This window comes from Phaethon aethereus (genome assembly GCF_964289735.1).
Source record: "Phaethon aethereus genome assembly, chromosome: 23".
NCBI classification, from domain to species: Eukaryota; Metazoa; Chordata; class Aves; order Phaethontiformes; family Phaethontidae; genus Phaethon; species Phaethon aethereus.
This window is the reverse complement of record NC_138599.1, coordinates 3825400-3845842: the sequence shown is the minus strand read 5'-3', so window position 1 is coordinate 3845842 and position 20443 is coordinate 3825400. Positions and strand designations below refer to the sequence as shown.

The following is a 20443-nucleotide window of genomic DNA, read 5'->3' as shown; positions in this document are numbered from 1 at the left end:
AAGTAGCCTTCAAACGCTGCTGAGCTTTGAAGTGGCCCATGTTTAGACTTTATTCTGCCTTCCTACGACCGTTGGGAAAAGTTTCAGTTTTAATCCCAGCATCTGGTGTGCATTTGGTTGCAGAATAAAGGTTCATTCATACTACGCGTGCAGATTTCAGTCTTCACTGTCAAAGTGCTTCCGCCCAAACTCATCTGGGTAGAGTCCTTATCCTGGTAGCCCTGCAATTGTCCCTGAACTTTTGGCCTCTCCTGTTTTGCCAAGGATCATCTTTTTCTTGCAAACTATGCTCAGGCAAAATCCTCTTGCAATTGAAGTGAGTTGTTCTGAAGAAAGGGGGGTAAAAGTGCAGATAGCATGAAGTCACTGGTGGTCATAGCATGATTTCATGGCCTTCGTTGCGCTCACCTGCGCACCCAGCTGAGGGTCCACACACTGCCAGCGGCTCAGGGGACAAGCCACAGCCTTTAGAGCAAGGTCTGTTATCAAGCACCCGGAACGAATGAATAGACAAAAGAGACACCAAATAGAAGTAAGGCGTTTTCCCACCCACACAGCAGGTACAATGACACCTTCTTCTGCTACCGAAGACAGCCCAGCTGTTTATTAGTCTTAGTCACTTTTAAAATGTAGAGGTTGTGACCCTTCCATTCAGGTCGAAGGAAATCGAATGGCAGGGATCCCAGTGATTTCACGGTTTGGCTCTTGTTCAGATTGTAAACTATGTTAACTGCAGGACAAATTCTGAGGTCCTTCCAGGTTCTTCGTTGTGCAGATGTAAGCTCACATGAGGGTACTTTCTTCTGGATACCCTGCACAGACCGAAGGGACCGACTTTGCTTCCAACTATTCCTGTATCTTGCCCCCCCCCCCCCATTCAATTAACCTTTATCATCTATCCAATAACAAGCTCAGCTAAGAATCAAAGGAATTAGGCGCTGGGATTAGCTTATATCACACTTTTACATGATTCTGTAAACTGGTTTATAATTCTGTTCATCCCAGAGCTGGCTCAGAGAAGAAACACATGACTGCTTTGCCTGATAAGGGCTCGCTCCTGTTCTTGCTGAGAGCTTTCTGGGGCGTTCAACCTAGGCTGAGTTCAGAATACTTTAATACTGAAGCACTACACAGCCCTCGTTGCAGACTGGAGAATCAGGGAATCCCAAGCAGCAGGCAGGAGACAAGATTCTGCTGCTGAAACTTCAAGCTCATTTTTTATCTAAAAGGAGGAGAGGGGATTTCCCACTTCTACTGGATGCCTTTTTGCTTCCCAATAAAAGAGAATGCAGCTAAATAATAGCCACTGATCTCTGTTTGTCTTGACTCTTGCAGTAACTTGCATCCTCAGGTTCTCTCCATTTCCTTCAGAAATCAATAAGATCGGACTTCTGAACTGTGTTCTCTATGATTTGATTACAAGTGAGAACTGTGCTCCCATTGATTTTCATGTGGCTTTGCAGTGTTGTCTTTGAAACCTCTCCATACGTGCTCATGGCCTCAGTGTAGTACTTGATGGACTTACAGCAAGCAGATGCCCAGCCCAGATGAACTATGGATTTATTAATACCCACTGAAGGCCAGGATTAAAGTGTATCTGATCTAATACTTTTTGTGCTGTCAAAACTTATACTAAGACTAATAACTAAGTTTTGTCAAATGCATTTAAAAGAACTAAGGGCATGCCACGTCCATGCTTTTTCCCAGGTCTATCAATTTTAAAAATATACAAGCAGCACCCACAGGAGTGGCTGAGGAATAAGGGGCTTAGGTATCTTTGGGAAGAGTGGAAAGGCAGACGTTCACCTTTTTTTACCAGTAAAATTCAGGCCTCTGCTGAATCTTGTTTGCTTAACTCAGGTTTGGATGCTTCTCACATAACCAGGTGTGTTTAACTAAGACACATAAAATAAAAGCTAAGGAACTTTGGGCACCCTCTGGAGTTGATTTAGATGGTTATTCAGGCAGCCCGAGATCTGAGCTTAAAAGAGTCAAGGTCTTTTGTATTTGAACACATAAGCGAACAAACTCAAGTACTGTTAAGATAATGCGTTACTGAGTGGTGAAAATCACTGGCACAGAGTGTTGTGGAGGTCAAAGGATAAATGCATTAAGAAAAGGAAATATAAAATAGGATTGGCTTAGTGATGGCTTTCAAGCCTCTTGGGCCAAATGCAAGGTTTGGCTCAGGAAATTTCCAAGTTGCTGACTGGCACAGACTAAGAACAGGAGAACTACTTAGTGGTGTATTAAGCTAAATGAACCTTTCATCTAACAGGCTGTGCGTATTTTTATGCGTGCGCATTAGAGGAAGGGCAAGCCGTTATTCTTTACAGCACGGGCGAATGATTTCTGACATCCCTCGTATCGTGGCAGGCCAGGACTCATTGCTGGGTGCAGTGTGATAACCCTGGCAGAGGGAATTCGGACTGCTCGTTTATCACTGTGCGAATGTGATCAGAATTAAGCCCATTCATTTCCTGAAACCACTGGCTCACATCCTGTCTGTGTTCAACCACGCAATGGCGTGCATCTCTTAGATGAAACCGCAGAAAACGAGGCCTTGCAAGACAATATGTACGCACCACTTTCCCCAAAGCACTGTTCATCTTGGTGAGGGTCTGAGGGTGATTTGCTGAGTGTCCTGTTCTTTTTAAGCCCTGTGCTATATATTCTTTGACAACAGCCTGCTGTTAAGCCAGGCCACAACTTGCAAAGCATGGGTGAAATAGTAATGTAATACGTTGTGCAAACATGGGATTTTATTAATCAGGCATCAAGTTCCTACGAGTGTGGTCAGGAAGACATACTTCATCAGAAGAAGTATGTTGTAGGACAGGTTTGAGTTTCTGGTGCCAGCCCTCGTGCACGCTTTTCTTGTGGTCCGAATCGCTGAACGCCGCAGACCCTCCGCAGTAGTCTGCTGGCTGGTTGGGTTGTGCCGTTCAGTTTTGGTTAGTGCTGTTTGTCGTCAATCTCCAGGTTCTTTTCTGAACCAACAAGCTCTCCTGGCTTCTACTTGCTAATTCTGATGGTTCGGTTTGTATTGTAGAGAGGGGGGGAAAAAAAGAAAACCACACATTAGCCACAAATTACTGCCTAACTTCAACTGTACGTAGCCTGCATACTTCATTGTATATAGTGTAGGAACATACGCTTGCGTATGCATATATAAACGTGTGCATATGCCTGTGTATATATAGTAAGTAGGTACATCACTGTGTATTTTTATAGCTACTAGCCCTAAGTAATCTCAGGGATTTTCAGCATTATGGATACGTTGTATTTGAATAGATACGCAATTGCCTTAAGATGTTTTGGGTGAGCTAGATAGTTGCAGAAGGGTTGAGGAGATGAAAGAGGCCCTTTCCTTTCCTTCCCAGATTCAGAAATACATGGGAGACAGACTGCCCCTGTGCTGTGCTCCCCAGGATGGGAGTACCAGTGCTCGGGTGGAGGAAGGTATCTTCTAGGTACTCTGTGCTTCTGTTATGGCTCGTAAAGATTATGGAAGTGAGGAGGAGTCAGAAGTGCTCCAGGGGCTGCCCTGGCCTTGGCAAGAAACCAGAAGAACGTGACTGGGAAAAAGTCATAGCAGTTTTAAACCTTGCGGAGTTCAGGGGGGAGAATTATTGTTTCCTTTGAAGGTGTCACAAAGAGGAGGGTAGAGGACGACACAAAAATCCTGTCTTTCGACATTTCTTTTCACCTAGGGTGGGCCAGCGAAATCACCTTGCACCAGAGCGTATTTCTGTAACCGGAGCTAAAACCAGATATGGCCGCGGGTGGCAGATTTACAGCTCCAGGTTCCTGACCTTCCTTTCCTGCCCAGAGCAAGGACAGTTGCGTGCTGCGCTCTGTGCGACGCGCTCCTGGGAGAGGAAAGGGATGGAAAGGAAGCCAGGGACTGGGTTTCTGGGACGCGTTCAATGCTGCTTTGCTGTGAGCTATCACACCACAGGAACACGGGATTCTGCAAAAGCGGAGACCCTGAGAAGAGAAAAATTGCACACGATAGCCCCGGCAAAAGTTGCTGGTGGAGTGTGCCCGGAAAGCATTAGCATGGCGGGGAGGAAAGGTTTCCTACGTGTTTGCATGAATGCTGAATGACCTCTGCAGGGAGGGAAGGCAGCGAGAGATACGCTCTGCAGCTGGACGAGAGGTCACGATGGCTACGGCCCCTCCACATCTGCTCTTCTTGTTTCCCCAAACGTCACTTGCAGAGACAAACCTCTGCAAACACGTCAGCTGGCACGGAAAGGCCTGTGGGGAGAAAATGGCACAAAGCTGGATGCTCACAGAGACTCGGAAACCTCCTCAGGGCCAAACCCTCCAGCCCCTGCAGCGCCTTCTGAAAACTTTAACTGGTGTGGGTAAAGCACTCCGCGCTCTGAAACCTGGAGGGTTGGGTTTCCTACTGCCATTTGCTTTATGCAGCCATTTTGAACGCATGCAAAGTGGGGAAACGACTCCTGTTCTGACAGGCTGCCCGCTGTGCTTTGCTTGCACGGGGAGGGAGACAGCAAAATATTTCTCTACCTCAGTCCAATCCATTCACTGGAATCAATGGGATGCAAACATGTGTTTAGGGCTTTCTTGAATGGGAACCTAAATGTCCTTGTCTGCATGTCTTAAGAGATACCATTCAGCCATCAGCATAGAAGATTCACTGTCACCAGTTATTGCAAACATTTACACGTTCTCTTCTCAGCCTGGTCTTCTGACCAGCTGAAGCCATGCCAATCTCGCTGGCCGGGCTAATCCCATCTCCTGGCTGAAGCTACTTTATAGATGACTTGGATATCACTAGCACACAAGTGAGGGAGAAAAATCAATGCTTACAACCCGATTCAAAGGCTGCTGAATCCAAGGGAATGATTCCTCTTCAAGTCAGCACACTCTGAATGAGGGTAGACAAAAGAAGGCTTTGATAGCGATTGATTTTTGCGGGAAAGGAGCTGTGTCTTTTGCTCAGTTTGAAAATGAGTTGTTTAAAAGTAAAGGCAAAATCCATGCTGGCTTGGGAAGGTGATTGTGGCTGTGCAGAGGCTGCGATGACGAGAAGCAGGCAGGCTCCAGTCTCTAATGAAGAGAATTGAGAGGGGCTGTGCTGGATATACAGAAGTACTCTATTGCGAGAAATGAGACATGAGAACTGATAATGAGAATGAAGAACTTCCTTTGATTATTGTTTCTCATTTCCTATAATGCAATCTACATCTTTAAAGAAAGCTCTTCTGTTAGATGTTAGATCCCCTTGCCTCCTCCGTGTGGTTAGAAGATCTCAAGCACTAGTATTGAAAAAGAAAGGTTAACCTGAATAAGGTTATAATAAGAATATAAGCCTCTTTCTTCCGACTTGTATGCCGCATTAATGCAGTGTAGCACCACAGGTATTTCAGACGTACAGCAAAATCTGGCAGGCAGGAAAGCGCAGAATGGTACGTGGTAGCAGCCAACACGGTGCTGAGAGAATTGCTGAGAATGAACAGGAGGTGATGGCTGAACCCATCCTGGGTTGGTCCTGGATTTCACACGGGGACCGGAGCAGGACTGCACCTGGGGTTTCTTTTAAAAATATAGTTGGGAACAAGATGGTGTGTCTAGATGCCTAACTACTTCTGAAAATCTAGCCCCAAATCACCTTTGAAAATAGCTATTGAATTCATAGATTATGTTAGACATGTCATACCAGGTTGCATATGCAAATCGGACTTGCAGTTTGGCTTTGGACAAATTACAGAGACTCAGCTTGTCAAAAGCAGGTGCTGACTTTGAATGCTTCCATTTCAGTTATGCAAGGATTTTCAGAGATGGTGAGTGTGATGCACCTGGGACTGGATGTGCGAGCACTCACACATGCCTGTTTTTACATGTTTAAAACCGAAGAACTAAAAGCCAGTTTTGAAAACAGACTCTTAATCCTTCTGTACTTGCAGTTTCCGTAACTGTGAAATGGGGATGGCAATAAAACTTATCACCCTGCTGATGGCAAAGCAAGTTGCCGGAAATTTCTCTGCCTTCCTTACACTGCAGTGGGGGGCAGAGCACTCACAGTTATCATGGGGCAATGTCTGTGCTTAAACCCTGTTCCCTTACAAGCAGCAGATCAGGGACATGGGCAACAGCACGGGCAGTGGGTACAGCCATAATTAGAGCCAAGGAATGGAATTGCACATTTCAGAACAAACCGGATGCACATACACACATAAGAGCAAAAACCTTCTTGATTAACACCCAAGAGGAAATGAAATTAGAGACACTAATCCAGATAACCAAATCAAGCAGTTCTAACGTGGGATGGCAGTTAGCTAATGGTAACAACAGCAAAGGACTATCAGCAAAACTCCACCCTGCACCACAGTATTTAAAACCAAATTGTTTCAAAGGCCACAAGCTAGCCGTGCATTTACACACCTGAGTAATCTCAATTAAACCCAGTGGAACTATTCATGTGTTTGAACTTGAGCGACAAGTTTGAATCCTTTCCCAGACTGGCACCTAAATTCATCCCAGTTTCCTCCTCGAACGCGGGGCCCGGCGGGGCAGCCTGTGGAAACCTGTGTGGCTCCTCGGAGCGCGCTGTTGGAAGGATGACGTTTCCGCTGCCCAGCGTGCTGCTGCAAAGCTCCTCTTTGCCTTAAACTTCAAAAGCCGCAGGGATGTTTGTACGCTGGGCGTACCTTAAACTGCTCTTCAGCAGTGGGAACAACTCTGCCCAGACCCTGGAGGGCGTAGATGGGGTGCTGCTAGGATTCCCCGATTGTTTTTGCACTCACTGCCGATAACAATAACAAAAAAGCCAGTAACAATAACAAAAAAGGCATAGTTTTCAGGAATTTTCATTCCAACCGAAAACTTTTCTCTGCTTTGACGCATACCTTGAAGCAAAGGGACAATTATCTAGTCACAACATTCAATCCCATTTGCATAATCTCATCTAAATTGTTCAACTACTTCAAATACTTTTGTGATTAGAAAGATACTCCACAAATAAACTGACTGAATGTTCCTGACACTCAAAACTAATGTGTTGCAAGTAAGTGAAAGATAAAGCAGCATGGAAAAAGGGTTCCTTCCTTACCATTACTTACACCCAGCCTATGAAACCACAAAATTTCATGTCTATTATTGGAATGAAAGTCACATCAAAGGTCCTGTAAGACTGGGGGATATGCTGCAGCAAAATTGAAATAATATTTAGTAGGTGGAAAGTTGAGCTAGATGCCTGGAACAGTATCTAATTGCCACATAGGAGTACATTTTTGTGTTAGTTATGGCCTGATGGCAAATCCAAATTACCAAGATCTAAACCCAGTACTGCAAGAAACTCTTTTTGCATCCTCAGGCAAATACCTTATAACGCTTTCGTGCTTGTTGGGAGGTGTTTAATTTGCAGAGACACTGAGCATCAGTTACCCAAGATTTTCCAAAGTGGTCGCTGACCTTAGGTAATCCACTCTGGACCTCTGAAAAGGGCTTGGTTTCCAGACTCAGGTTTCATGGTTAGTTTCTTTTAGTGAATCAACTCTCATTTGGAAGGAAAAAAAAAAACCCCAAACCCATCAATACAACTTTCTCCTGTGTGCTGCTAAGTAATACGCGGGGGTTTTTTTTTTGGCTTTTGGGGATCCGAGGGAGAATCATGCCCTCTTTGTGGTCCGTATACAACCCCTGTGCCCCATCACTACCATAGCTCGCAGCTTTATATTCCCAGTCTTTAACGTATCGAAGCTCCGAAACACCCGAGGGGCAGGGAGTTACTACACTCCGCCGCCGCCGGGCGCCTGAAGCCAAAAGGAAGACGCGCCTTGCCCCTGGAGCCGGCTGCGGTGCGAGGAAGCGAGGCAGACGTCTCTCCTGCCCAGCCGGCGGCCGGGCTCCCTGCAGCGGCACTCGCTGCAGCTTCCGGCTTGACCTGACAAGGTTTTCCACTGGCCTTTAGACGTCGGAAAGGACGATCAACAGACGCGGCGGCTGCGTCCCCGCCGCTGCCCCCCACACCCACAGAAGTAAGACGGGGTGTCAGGTGCTGGGCCCGGGCCTCGCGCATCCCTTCCCGTCTCCGCACAGCCCCGTGGGCTGTCAGGAAGGGCTGAAATGGCGTCTCCGCCATCCTTCTCCCCCAGAACAAGCTGGTGACAGCAGGCATGTAAAATTCTTAACCTGTCGCCCTGTGACACCTCTGCAAGTCCTACGGCTGAAAAGAGGCAGCGGCAGCAGCAGCAACGGGGGGAATTTTATCTCCTTTTGTCATGCAGACTGGGGGAGCAGAGGTGCGGGGCGAATGGAGGGAGCAGAGATCGTTAAGACATGGCAGTCCTGTTCCAGGCTAAGGGATCGCTAAGCCCGAAGGCTCCCCGCACCTACTTCCAAATGTAGTTCTGCCAGTCTGGCTCTTGCGGCCCCTTTCTCTGTCATCCCAAAAGACCTATTAATTTTTTCCTGCCTGTCATCACGTTTTAGCTGGGTGGCCGTGGCTCTACCCGTTTGAAGTTTACCCTGCAGCAGATGGGCCTACCTAAACACCAGGCGCGAGCGCAGAGACCAGCAGCTGGTCGCGGCAGTTTCCTAGGAGAACGTGAAAAGGATGGCGGCGGGCTGCCCGGCGCCCATGCTCAGGCTGCCTGACACACGAAGCCTGGCAGACATCTTTGTGGGGCACTCGAACCGCCGAGACACAGCCCGGGCTGAAGTCGCAGGGGCGAGGCCCTCGCAGAAGCTCCTCTCCGCGCGGCGCGCTTTCGGAGGAGTTGAAGGCTGCACGGGTGATGGCTGTCAGATGTTGGCAGGCATATGGGAATCGAACAAAACCCCGATCCCACCACGCGCTTCTCACACGCCATTCTCCCCCCTTAGAATTCCCAAGGGCTTAAAATCCTTTGATCCCGATGAGGATCAGCAGCTTTGGGGCAGGAAGTGGCAGAAGTTGGAAAGATGCATTGACCCCCAAAGTCAGGGTCTTCATAGGAAGTTAATTCCTCTCTCAGAGATGGCATCTGATGAACTTCTTCGGGAAGCTGGATGATGAAATGGAGAATTTTTATGAATCCTGACCTTTCCATTTGCAAGTAGAAAATTTTACCTTAGGGAGAAAAGAGGCAATACCACGGGGGAGTGGGTCATATTCCCCCTCTCCCCACAATTGCGCTATTTTTATCGAATCAAAGTGAGACTTAAAAAGCCCCCGTACAGCCGGTTTCAGGTTGGCGTAAGGGGTCCCAGTTGTGCAACTCACAACAGGAGGCCTCTTCTTAACCCTCTTCTCAGGGTTAACTCTGAGAAGAGAGGGGATTACACAGGATAGAGGATGGATGCTCATGGAGCTGTGAACCGCTGGAATACTGGAAGGGAACAGCATCAGCTCTCCCGCGCCACCGCAGCACGAGCTATCTGCCCGCTGCGGGGAGCGTGCACGATTCAGGTCTCTGTGGACCCATCTTGACTCATCTTCTCCCCAGCCTGCTACGCTTGGCTGACGCGTTTCAGACCCAAATAATCAGGGTACCTGGGGAGCCAGCCGCACCCGCGCTGCCCGGGAAAACGTTATGGTGTGCAGCAGCTCCGGAAAGCGCTCCGAGGGCCCGCAGCCCCCCGAGCACACAGCAGCGGGGCAGCGAGCAGCCGTGCCGTGGTGCTGAGCTGGAGCCGCTGCTTATAAAGGACTCTGCAGCCCCAACGTATAAATGCGCTATAAAGAGGCGAGAAACACCTCAGGTTTATATTTTTCTCCCAGAGGCTTTGGTACCAACTCTTATTTATACGCAAGCTCTTTGCATTACCTGAATGGTGTAAAAAACCTGTTTCTATAAAGGAAGCTTTCGTAGCAATGAAAGTTGGGTTATTGCTGGGTAAGATCCTCAGCTGGTGTGTATTAGCATCGCTCCAACTACATAAACGGTGCTGGGCGGATTTACATGACCAGAGGTTTTGCCCTTCAGAACATGAATGCCTTAATGATACAGCTACGCTACGGGAGGGGGTCGAAGAGACTGTACAGGGAATATAAATGTGTCCTGTAAGGTGCAGCTGTAAGTTACGGCTTGTTTCTGTTGCCCGTGCACTAGTGTGAATATGAACCAGATCCAGTTCTTGTTTAGTTTGAGATTTCTTTGAACGGTGCCTGGGAGAACTTATCCATGGGTGATATATTGTGATTTGACACTTGCTAGGACCTGGCAGCTACTCTCAGAAAGAAATATTGATTGTGAAGAATAAATTTGATATAATAGTAGAACAAGGGAGCAGGACATCATTGACACCATTTACAGCCTGCAATTCTGCAGCGCCCTTTGTCTCGAGCGGATGGCAAATGTTAATTAAGGTGCCCTCTCTGGCATCAAGTGACTTGATGTATTGTCTCATTTTAAATTTTTCTGTCTGTAAAATGGGAATGATACGTATTTCAAAGTAGCTGTTCATAGCAGTGACATTCTCATGAAGCTGTGAATTCACCCATCAATCTAACTCGCTGTAACTATGGGTAACGACTGGGAGTAAAGGATTTTGGAGGCAAGGCTGGGATCACTGCCTGTCAGCAGGAGATGATACTGTCTGCTTCCTCATGTGGCCTCTCCCTACCCTCCTCTCTCGAGACATTTGCTCTTTCTGGCTCGTATTTAGATTGCCGGCTCCTGGAGCAGGGACGATGTTTTCCCTTTCTGTTTGCGCAGCCCCCAGCACAACAGGGTTGCGGTGCCTAAAAATCAGGCTTCTATTCACCAGTGCCATTCAAGGGAAAAACGATACTTGGTCTTTCATGTCAGCGCAAACCCAGGGCTTGAAATTTGCCTCGTGAAACAGATGCAATCGCTCTCAATAAAATGAGGAACAGCTTAGAAGAAAAACAGTCCCACTTCATCTATTTCAGGTATTTCCAATGTCATTTAATGCATCCCCCTTCATCCTCGTTAGAAATCTATCGAACATCTTGATCTCAGCCATTCAAGAGAAGCACATGCTCAAGGGCTTTGCCGAACCGGGCCATTAATGAGATCTGTCTCATGTAAGAACTCGCTGTATTTCATTAGGTAGAGGAGAAAGAAAATAGTCATTTTTACAAACCAAGAGATGAAAACATTTCTCTGAAAACACACATGCCTCTACACTGACAATTATTTCACAGTCACCAACCATGAATGATTAATTCTGCACTATCATGAACTGCAGAGCCTAGCTAATACTACATGAAAGGGAAAACAGTGGCATTTGCCTTGCATTTGATAATAGCAGCGGGGTGATGGGTGAGAGCGAAACGCAGTTAAAACTTCTTTCGAGGTCAGGCTGTGAAAGGCCAGGGTGTTTATCAGCGTTACATACCTTTGGGTATGCCTCTGCATCTCTAGCACAGAAGACAGCCCAGCGTTCCCTCAGGGCTGCTGTTTGCTCGGCCACCGGCATAACCCTTCGCTAGCACCTTCGTGCTCATCCCCTGCCGACAGCGACTGGCCTGCAAGGCGTTCGTGCTGGCAACGACGGGAGACGTCGGCCCCAGGCACTCGAGTTTGGCATCTGGGGAAAGCAAAGGCACCAAACACGTCTCCTTTCACTCATCCCAGGTTCCAGTTTACAATTGCTCGCTTCCTGTTTAAATTTTACGCTGCTGCTTGGTGGGTGACAGACACCACTCAGGTCCTGACAGTACCTGTCAGGATATTGTCACAGCTGCACGTGCAACTCTGCTCTCCGTGCCGATGCTCATTCTTTCGGGAATCCTCGTCTAAAAAAAAAAGGGGAGGCCGAGGCTTCCTGGGGAACGGAGGAGCTCCTGCTCCCTAGGTCTGCGAGATCAACACCTCTTAGCTGCATACTGTGAGTTGTGGGTATTTGGGGGTACCTGAAAAAGCACCTTTTGCTGATGGAACTTGTCAAAGCTTCGGGAGAAATACTGGGACTTGAAAGGGCAGCACTTGTGTCTTATGAACATAGACAAGAGGTACAAGATGTCTAAAACGCTGTTTATGTAGGTTGTCAGCTGCTTTGTTGCAGTGACTTTAGCAATTCAATCAACCCACCCATTACTTCTTGCTGTTGGTTTTCTCCTTCCGCTGCAGGCTGCTCTCTGGATTCGGTCTTTGTGCACGACCGGGCAGTGTAGGACATGGTGGGGACAGAATAACGCCAAGCAAAGCCGAGGCCGGTTCTTTTCAGGGCTCTGTATATAGGGGGTGAGTAAGGCACAGGCGCCGCGGCGCACCCCATTGTAACGCACAAAGCCCACAGCGAGCCTCGGTGATGGAATCCAAAACGCTGTCAGCTGCTAAACTACAGCTCTTTTGATGACTCTGCTTGTTGAGGATAATTAGACTGGTGCAGTACAGACACACACACGGATGTCTCCATTCTTTTTGCAGTTGCAGAGCACATGCTGTGAATCCACTATGAGCACCAGTTAAAACCTAGGGCAACGTTTTCAAGTGTGAGCAAGACTTAGTCTGAGATTCACTTTCCAAGGTGACTTAAAAACGCAAGAATCATCAGGAGGCAGCAGGGTTAGAACTTGACATTTAGAAGGACCAATTTTTTTTTTTTTCCCCGAACATTTCCTTGCGATCTTTCAAAGAGTGGGATTCCCCCCTGACTTCTGTCGGTGTATTTAATCAGGAGGTCCCGAGGGCTGGCAGCACCCTTCCAGCACGGGCTCTTGCAGAGAAAAATGGCAGCAGTAATTTAGGAGTAAACTTCCAGAGGGCTTTATAAGGAAGTGCTGCAGAATTCTGCAGAAACGGGCCAACACGCTGCCACTGTCACCTCCAAGGGGGAAGAATAATCAGCATTTTATGCAAAGAAGGCTCCAATCAAATAGTCCATGCTGAATATCTGAAATCATGTGTTTCTCTAGCAAGTCTTTGTCTTGACAATCTCATCAGTAAATTTATAGTGGCTCCTGACAGTAGTATCAGGTCGGTGAAATGAGAGAGAGAGAAAAAGGGACAGAAAAGATAACACTGGTATCTATCACTTGAAACTGATACGTAGCTTGAAAGAGAATTGCATACTAAGGATCAAGTTATTAACTGCTTGGGTTTTTGACACAAGGCACAAAGTAATTTTTTAAGTTCTGTCAGTGACATGTGGGGTCCGGGTTGCATTTTCTGAAGCTCCTCTCCTTCCTAGTGTAGAGGGTAGGATCGAGTTCAGGACCTTTGCTCTAAGACAAAAAAATCATCAGAGAGCACAAGCAAATGTTTTCTTGTCACCGTGTCATTTTAATACCAAAACAAACAAAGCACACAGGGACCAGGAAACTGCCTAACATCACTTACAGTGTTTGCCAAAGTTAGATATCCCTGAAAAATACATCTCAGAAATCCAGGGATTGCTGTCTTCTGGCTGACTTGCCGCTGAACCAGGAACTCACTGCCTATGGTGATGCTGCTTAGACCTTTAAATATGAGATCCCAGCGAAGCACGGTGTGTGAAGGCACTGTGGTTTTTTCTCCCCTGAACACGTGCAAGCTTGCTTTCTGGGCAGCTAGCACTTCTGCAGCAAGTACTGCAGTAACTCACTGACCTTGGCTCTATTGCGAGCAATCTTTGTATAGAGATGCTCTGTCCTTAAACAATTTTCTTGATGTTTGTGGCAGAAGCATTTTCTTTGTTGATATCGGACCTGAATATCTGACTGTTTCACTTCTCCCAACTATCAGATACGGTCAATGGCAGTTATGTATACAGTATCCTGAATCGCTGAGGTAATATGGCATGCTACTGCTGCCATTATCATTTTAGAGTGGGATCTTATCACAGGAATGTCTTCTTCAGCCTCTGATAAGAGAAGGTCCCTCTCCATTTGAAAATTTTATACAATGTCATGGAAATAGATATTCTACTTAGACTAGATATCTAAGTCTTGTTATTAAGCTAATAGACTGAAACTCTGCACATTTAGGTGCGAGTGCCAGCCTAACTGCAGATTTGACATCGATTTCTAAGCTCTGTGCCTCAGTTTCCAGACTATACAGTGGACATAAAGAGCTCTCTATGTTTTATCACTTTAGATCTTTAAAGTAAGGAACTGTCTGATAGAGATCTCCCTCACACCAAACACAACGGAGCCACTGGCACGTAACAGTCTGAATACCGCAGCAATCATCTCTCAGCCCCACAGCAGAAATCTGCAATAAAGCCAATGAAAAAAAAAATCCATATGCAGAGGAGCCATGGGACTTAGTCCCAAATGTATGTCTGCTCAAGCCTTTCCCCACTGCACCTTTCCTGGCAGCTGCTAACTCGATTGCAGTATCCATGTTCCACTGCGCAGTGCAGACCTGTTGGATCCCTTCCAGCACAGATGTACAAAATTGTTCAGAGGCCTCAATGCTGAACCTAGGAATTGCAGTACATGAACGAGCCCAGTTAATTGCCCAAACTCTTGCTCAAGTTACAATGCAGAGTATCATCCGTTAAACCCGAGCACGGGCTAAAAGCTGCACGCCTCACAACTTCTGACAAAAATTTAAACAGGCACATGGAAAGGGAGGGTCCCAGTAGGGAAAGCAGGTCTTGTCCGAGTCATCTGCCAAAGGGTGCACTTCTAGCAAGTTCTTCCTCTTTCCCTATTTGTAAACAAGTCACAACTGCTTCCTACGAAGCTCCTACTTAAAAATGTCCATTGGCCTGACGGCTGATATGCAGTACTGGAAATGGAAGTATTTTGATTAAATTGTTTCTTATACTGCACAGTCCAGTGGCTCTATCCAAGTCCGAAAACCATTCTCTTGAATGATGGGCACAGACAGAGCATGAGGGGAAGCGTTTGCCTAAGTCCGTGACGCTACAACGCCTGGATTTTCTATTCAGTAGCTGAAGATTGCCTCCAGTGCCGTTAACAAACTGGGAAATCCACATCCAACATAGCCTTTTACTGTTGCTTCTAGAAACGCTTCTATGCATCAACTACTTTACTTGGGATGGGGTTTCCCTCCACACCCCAGGCCAATGCAAGTCACTGTGAGTCATGAAAACCCTTCTAAAGCTTGGGCTCAGGTGGGATTTATGGGATGCCTATGGTCCTTATGGATGCCTATGGGCTGGTCCTTTGGCAGTAGGATGAATTTCAGCCAAAAGTATTTGCAGAAAACAAACACCCTGAAGGCAAGGCCGTGAAGGAACAGAAACTGCTTCAAAATTCAAAGACTCTCTGCAGCACTTTTCTTCCACGCAGTATTTTCCCAAATCCAGCTCAAACCCTGAAGGAATGAGAGACTTTGCAGCCTTTCTGTGCTGAAATACTGCTGTGTTGCTGAGACTGTTACTAGGCAAAACATGTTTTAGCAGCCTAGAAAACATTTTCAAAACACAAGAGAAGATTTTACTGTTTGTAAACGGGATCTGAGCTTCTTTTCTTTGAGAATAATGAAACTCTTTAATACTCCTAAATTCTCATAGTTACTGAGAAACAAAATCAGAATCAGACTGGCTTGGTTCTATTCAGGACCTGGAGAAATGTGGTACAGCTTTGTGAATTAACTCCTCTCCATGCCCACAGAGTTAAACCCAGGTGGTCTTTTGTGGGAGGGAGGAAGGAGGAAATGCGTCGCATAGGGGAAGCAGCGAAGTTGATTCATGGTAAACTGTACGATATTCCCGTCTATCCCATTTTTATGAGGGGGAAGTGTTTGCAATTATGTCTAGCGTCAGCAGATCCACCCAGGAGCACAGCACTACACACTGAACCAACATCACGGACCTGTTTGTGGAGGATGGTTCCCTCTTTTCAGGCTGAGATGATGGGAAGGAAGATCAGCTTAGTTTGGGAAAGCTTTGCCATCTGTGTCAAGAACAGTGCTCATCTCTTACGCTTATCCCTCAGAGCATGGCAACCAAAGAAGTACAATGCCTGTAACTTAAGTGTTCTGTTTATGGGCAGTGATTTACCCAGTTTGAGTAATGACAGGGACCAGAGAATTATCTTCATTTTTATAGGTCTGGATCTCTTCTGAAACAGTACCTCGGGGCTGTGGCTTGAATTCAGAATTGTATGCAGAAACTCAAGTAACGCTTTAAATTTTATATTTTTATGTATGCCTGCACATATGCACACACAGAACTAAAACAAAGAAAGCAGATTTTTTTCTCACACTAGAATTTTAACTTTCTGTTTTTGAGGATGTTTTGGAGGAGTTTAAATTCTGACATGAAACTTTTAAACTGTGAGCGACTGGACTTGCAGGATCTGGAGCCACACTGATTTCCGCACCATGCAGGCTGGAGGATTTCAACTGCTTATCCCTATATTAGTTCCAATAACTTAAGTTTGGTCAAAGGCCTTCTTCCATCCTAAAAGAAACTGCAGTCCATCACTGAATTTTCCTATACTTAGAGATACATGTGCGGCATAGATATTTTTAATCTCTCATACATGCATAATAGTTTTAAGTGATCCCCTGTGGTTTCAAAGGCTGGTAAACTACATTGTGCTTCCCCTTGTATTTCCTCTCAGGAAGACTATCAACACCTATATAGGGATTATGACACAAAAATGAAAGATGCTGGCAGTCAGATTAGATCTGTGGGTGCAACCACTGACACTAGACCCATAACAAGACGAGGTACAGTATTTCAGGGCAACTGGGAAATAACAGTTGTGCGAAATCTCTTTCTAGAGGAGGCCTGTTCTTGTCCTTAGGGTCTTAAGACGCTGGGGATCTGGTTAGACTTTTGTGTGACCCTGGGTAAAATGCTTGTCTCAGTGCCCAAGTTGCAAAATGGCAAATAGCATCACCTCTGCCTTCCTTCCTTGTTTAAAGCAGAAACTACTTGGGATAGGGACAGCCTCCTCCTGTGTGACTAGACAGTATGTAATATAATGGGCTAATTGCAAAATAGAAAAATGATGATTGTGTGCTGACAAAAAATACCCCAAAATAGAAGAGCTCTTCATGGTAATAGTCCAGAGCAATGACATACTACAGTGGTTTGAGCAATTGCCATCCACAGGTAAATGCATCCAAAAGGTGGTTTGTACATCACTGCATCACCATGTAATTTAGAGTAGCCCAGCTAAAGTGAGGCTCTTGCTGGGAAGGAAGAAAAGAGAAGACAGACATCTGTCCAGCAGCACACCACAGAGCTGCTCTTCTACCTGTGCCGACAAGGACTTTGGTGGGGGAGCGGGTAAAACCTGCAGGGTCTCAGTCTGTGTTGTGGGACATCGACATCAGTAGAGCCCCGTTCATTTCAATACTTGCTCTCAATTGAGCTTAGCTCAGAAAGGAAGGATATGTCCTTCTTTGATGGACCCTTTATCCCCAGTCCCCCATAAAGCACATGCAGGATGGACAAATAAAAGCTTATTTAATAATGCCTTGATTTGAACAAAAGATCTATGGCAGTTTTGCGCTTGATACCTGAAGCGTAAATGCCTATGACATCCTGGCCATTTCAGCCTGGCTCATACCATTTCTTCCCTTAACTGAGCTAGTCTATACTAACCATCCAGTAATACTTGGAAATCCTGTTTAGTCTTTCACCTTTGATTATTTTAGCATACATAGGGTGGAAGTGCCTTGCCCAAAGTAGCACAGAACCAGGAAAATAAAATGAACATGAGAATCCTCAGCTCCTGTCAGTGCTGCAAGCGCAGGATCATCCTGGCCATCTGAGCTCTTACTGCTGTTATAAACTCTAAGCGTGGAGAAGAATTATCAAATAACTAACGATTGCAGTTTTGAAGAGAAAAAAGCTGACCTGTCCCTCGGTATGGCCGTGAGGTACAGGAAGTTACTCGAGCTCAATTAGAAGCTGAAAGTTAGGCAATGTGAGTACTCCCCAGGATCTCAGTACTGTCTCGGTACCACACCTGAAAGCAGCACTCTTGTGATCTCCAGGTAGCTCCTGTGTCTCTTACCCCAGCTTCAGCAGTCCCCTCTGTCCCCCGCCCCAGTCAGTCCCCGCCGCCTTTAACAAGAAGCCAGGAGGCACTGATGCCAACAGCAATGGCACTTTGTGACATTCCTGTCAGACTCAAGTCTGACAACTTGGAGCTTTGTTTTGCCTAAGCCATCCAAACAGATGGTCACCACTTTTAAGTATCAGCCCGGCTTGTATTTGTATGCAGGATCTACAGGCACAGACCTGAAATCCCCCATTTCGCGGAATTCTCTGTTGCCTGTTGGAACTGCGGCTTTGGGATAGAAAACAGGGGTGGGAGAGTTTTGGCAGAATACTCAAAAGGGCTTTACTCTAAGGCTACTTCTCAATAACATCTTTTGAGGGAGAGGGTGTTTTTTACCTCCTTGGCAATTCAGTAATCTCTTTCATTCACACTTGCACAGTAATATGCTGTGAGTCAAAAAGCAGCTTCTGGGAAGCAGTGACCTTTGGGGAACGTCTTTTTAGCCATGCAGTCTTACCTCTCACGCTTCCAAACCTGTGTGCCGTTCCACTGTATGCCCTTGGTGGCAGTACTTAGTGGTTTGCTTTTATTTCCATTTTGCTTCTTATCTGCATTTTAATGATGAATTGTTTGTAGTATTTCCAGCAGGCTGGAACAGGGGAACTAATCACCACTTCAGATTGGGAAAGTCATCCCCCTCCCAGCAGAGAGCTGAGCTGTCAAACAGGGCTCTATCACAGTATCTTGAACTTAATATCAAGCCAGTTTTACCCAGCTGGCTGGTTATATTGGCAATAAGTACTCTTTGCAGTCAGGGATATTTTGTCGCTTTCTCGGGCTTGCTTTCTGTGTCTAACCTTCCCTATCTTGTATGATGAAGCTTTGGGTCCATTTTTTTTGTCAAATGTTAGTGGTTTCTTGGCCAAGAATATGAACCATAGACATAGTTTCTCAGCTAACAGTTAGGTAAGACCAGGGCTGACTGTCAGCCTTGATGGCACTGTTGTACAGGTAATAACTAGTTTCATTCATAGTATCAAGCTGTTTTTTTTCTCTACCTACACTGAAAGATGCACATCTGTTTTTCCAAATGAGCAGAGCATGACGTCATCAGTCTCCTACTATCTCTGTTTGCAGGCATTGTATATAAATGCTGTATCTTGATTTCAGCAGATAACTATAGATCACTGACAGATATAAGAAGCCTAAGTAGGACAACAGAAAAAACACGTTAGATTTTCTTATGTGCTAGTGGATCCACAGCAATCTCACGAATCCATAGATGACATACGTCCTTAAAACTGCATGTGTGTATCTCCATTATTTATAAAAAAACTGCACAAAGACAGGCTGCAAACCCACGCGTTCTCATTGGTATCAACAACAAAAGGAAAAACTTAAGCAGATCAAGGAATCATCCAAATCCCCGCTGGTTTCATTTGCATCCTAAAGCGCACAGTCCCACTTCAGGAGTCACTATGTTTAAAACTGGGAGAATCATTATTAAGTTATCATTAGGTTGCTGCCTAATTAATTTAAAGCATAAGCACATGCAGGGAGATTACACCAGGGCATTGCTAAATCGGGCAAGAAAAACCTACCACTTTGGACTATGGAAATTTTCTTCTATTGCTCCGTTCCTTTTTGGTTGACTTGTACGCGGATTAAAGAAAATCTCCCGGGTGACCGAGTCAGCCAAAGCAGTTGCGCCAAGGACTCCTTATGTTCAAAGCACGGGAACGACGGGCTCCGAGTTCAGTCGGGGGGTGCAGAAAATTGCCTCCCTGCCCATCCCAAACTTTGCAGGGATGCCTGCTCGGGGCAGCGCCGAGGCCCTTCAGCACCGCGGGGTCCCGCCGGCGGCGGGGACGGGACGCGGCGCCCCCCGGGACGGCACCTGCCGCCCCCCCGCCCGCCCCCGGCACCTCGCCGCCTCCCTCGCCCCCCGGGGCCGGGGCAGCGCTGCGACCCGGCGCGTCCCGCGGCCCGTACAGCATCCCCGGGCCGCTCCGGCGGCGCATCCCCGGGCCGCCCGCCGCGGCCGGGGCTCCCTGCCGCGGGCTCCGCGTCGTGCCGGCCGCCTGCGGCGGTCTGGGGCGGCGGAGCAGAGAGGCGCCCGCCGCCTCCCGCCGCCGTAAAACGCAAGGGGGACGAGCCGCGGGGGAAAAGGGGCCGTGCGGCGACTTACGCCCGGGCTTTGGGGAAGCCCATTGACAGCAGGATCTCCAGCGACGAGCCATGTTTGATGGTCCCCGCGCGGTGCTGCCGGTTCCGCCGGGGGATGACTTTGCTGTACAGCTCCTCTTTGGCAGCCATGGCGTGCGGTGCGGGCTGCCCGCGCTGGGCCATCACGCAGCCATCGCCGCCCGCGCAGGGCCATGCACACCCGCAGCGCCCAGCGCCCCGCCGGGGGCCGCGGCCGGGGCGAGGGCCCTCCCCCGCGCCCAGCCCAGCCCGCAGCGCCGCGCAGCGCAGCGCGCCCACCCGCGGCCCCGGCCGCTGCCACACGTGCGCGCCCCGCGCAGCCCACGCCGCCTCCGACAAAGCGCCGCGGCCCCCCGCAGCCCGCCCCCGCTCTTAAAGCCGCCTCCGGGCGAGCGGTGG

General features: G+C 47.4%; 1 protein-coding gene across 1 annotated transcript in view; it reads right to left on the bottom strand.

The window, feature by feature from the left end:
* UBASH3B (ubiquitin associated and SH3 domain containing B) overlaps window positions 1-20188 on the bottom strand; it is a gene marked incomplete at both ends in the record, with an annotated part of 70517 nt that extends 50329 nt beyond the window's left edge. The window contains one exon of the mRNA XM_082010003.1: window positions 20028-20188. Coding sequence (XP_081866129.1) covers window positions 20028-20188 — 161 coding nt within the window. The remainder of the gene's footprint in view (window positions 1-20027) is intronic.
* Window positions 20189-20443: the final 255 nt, after the last annotated feature.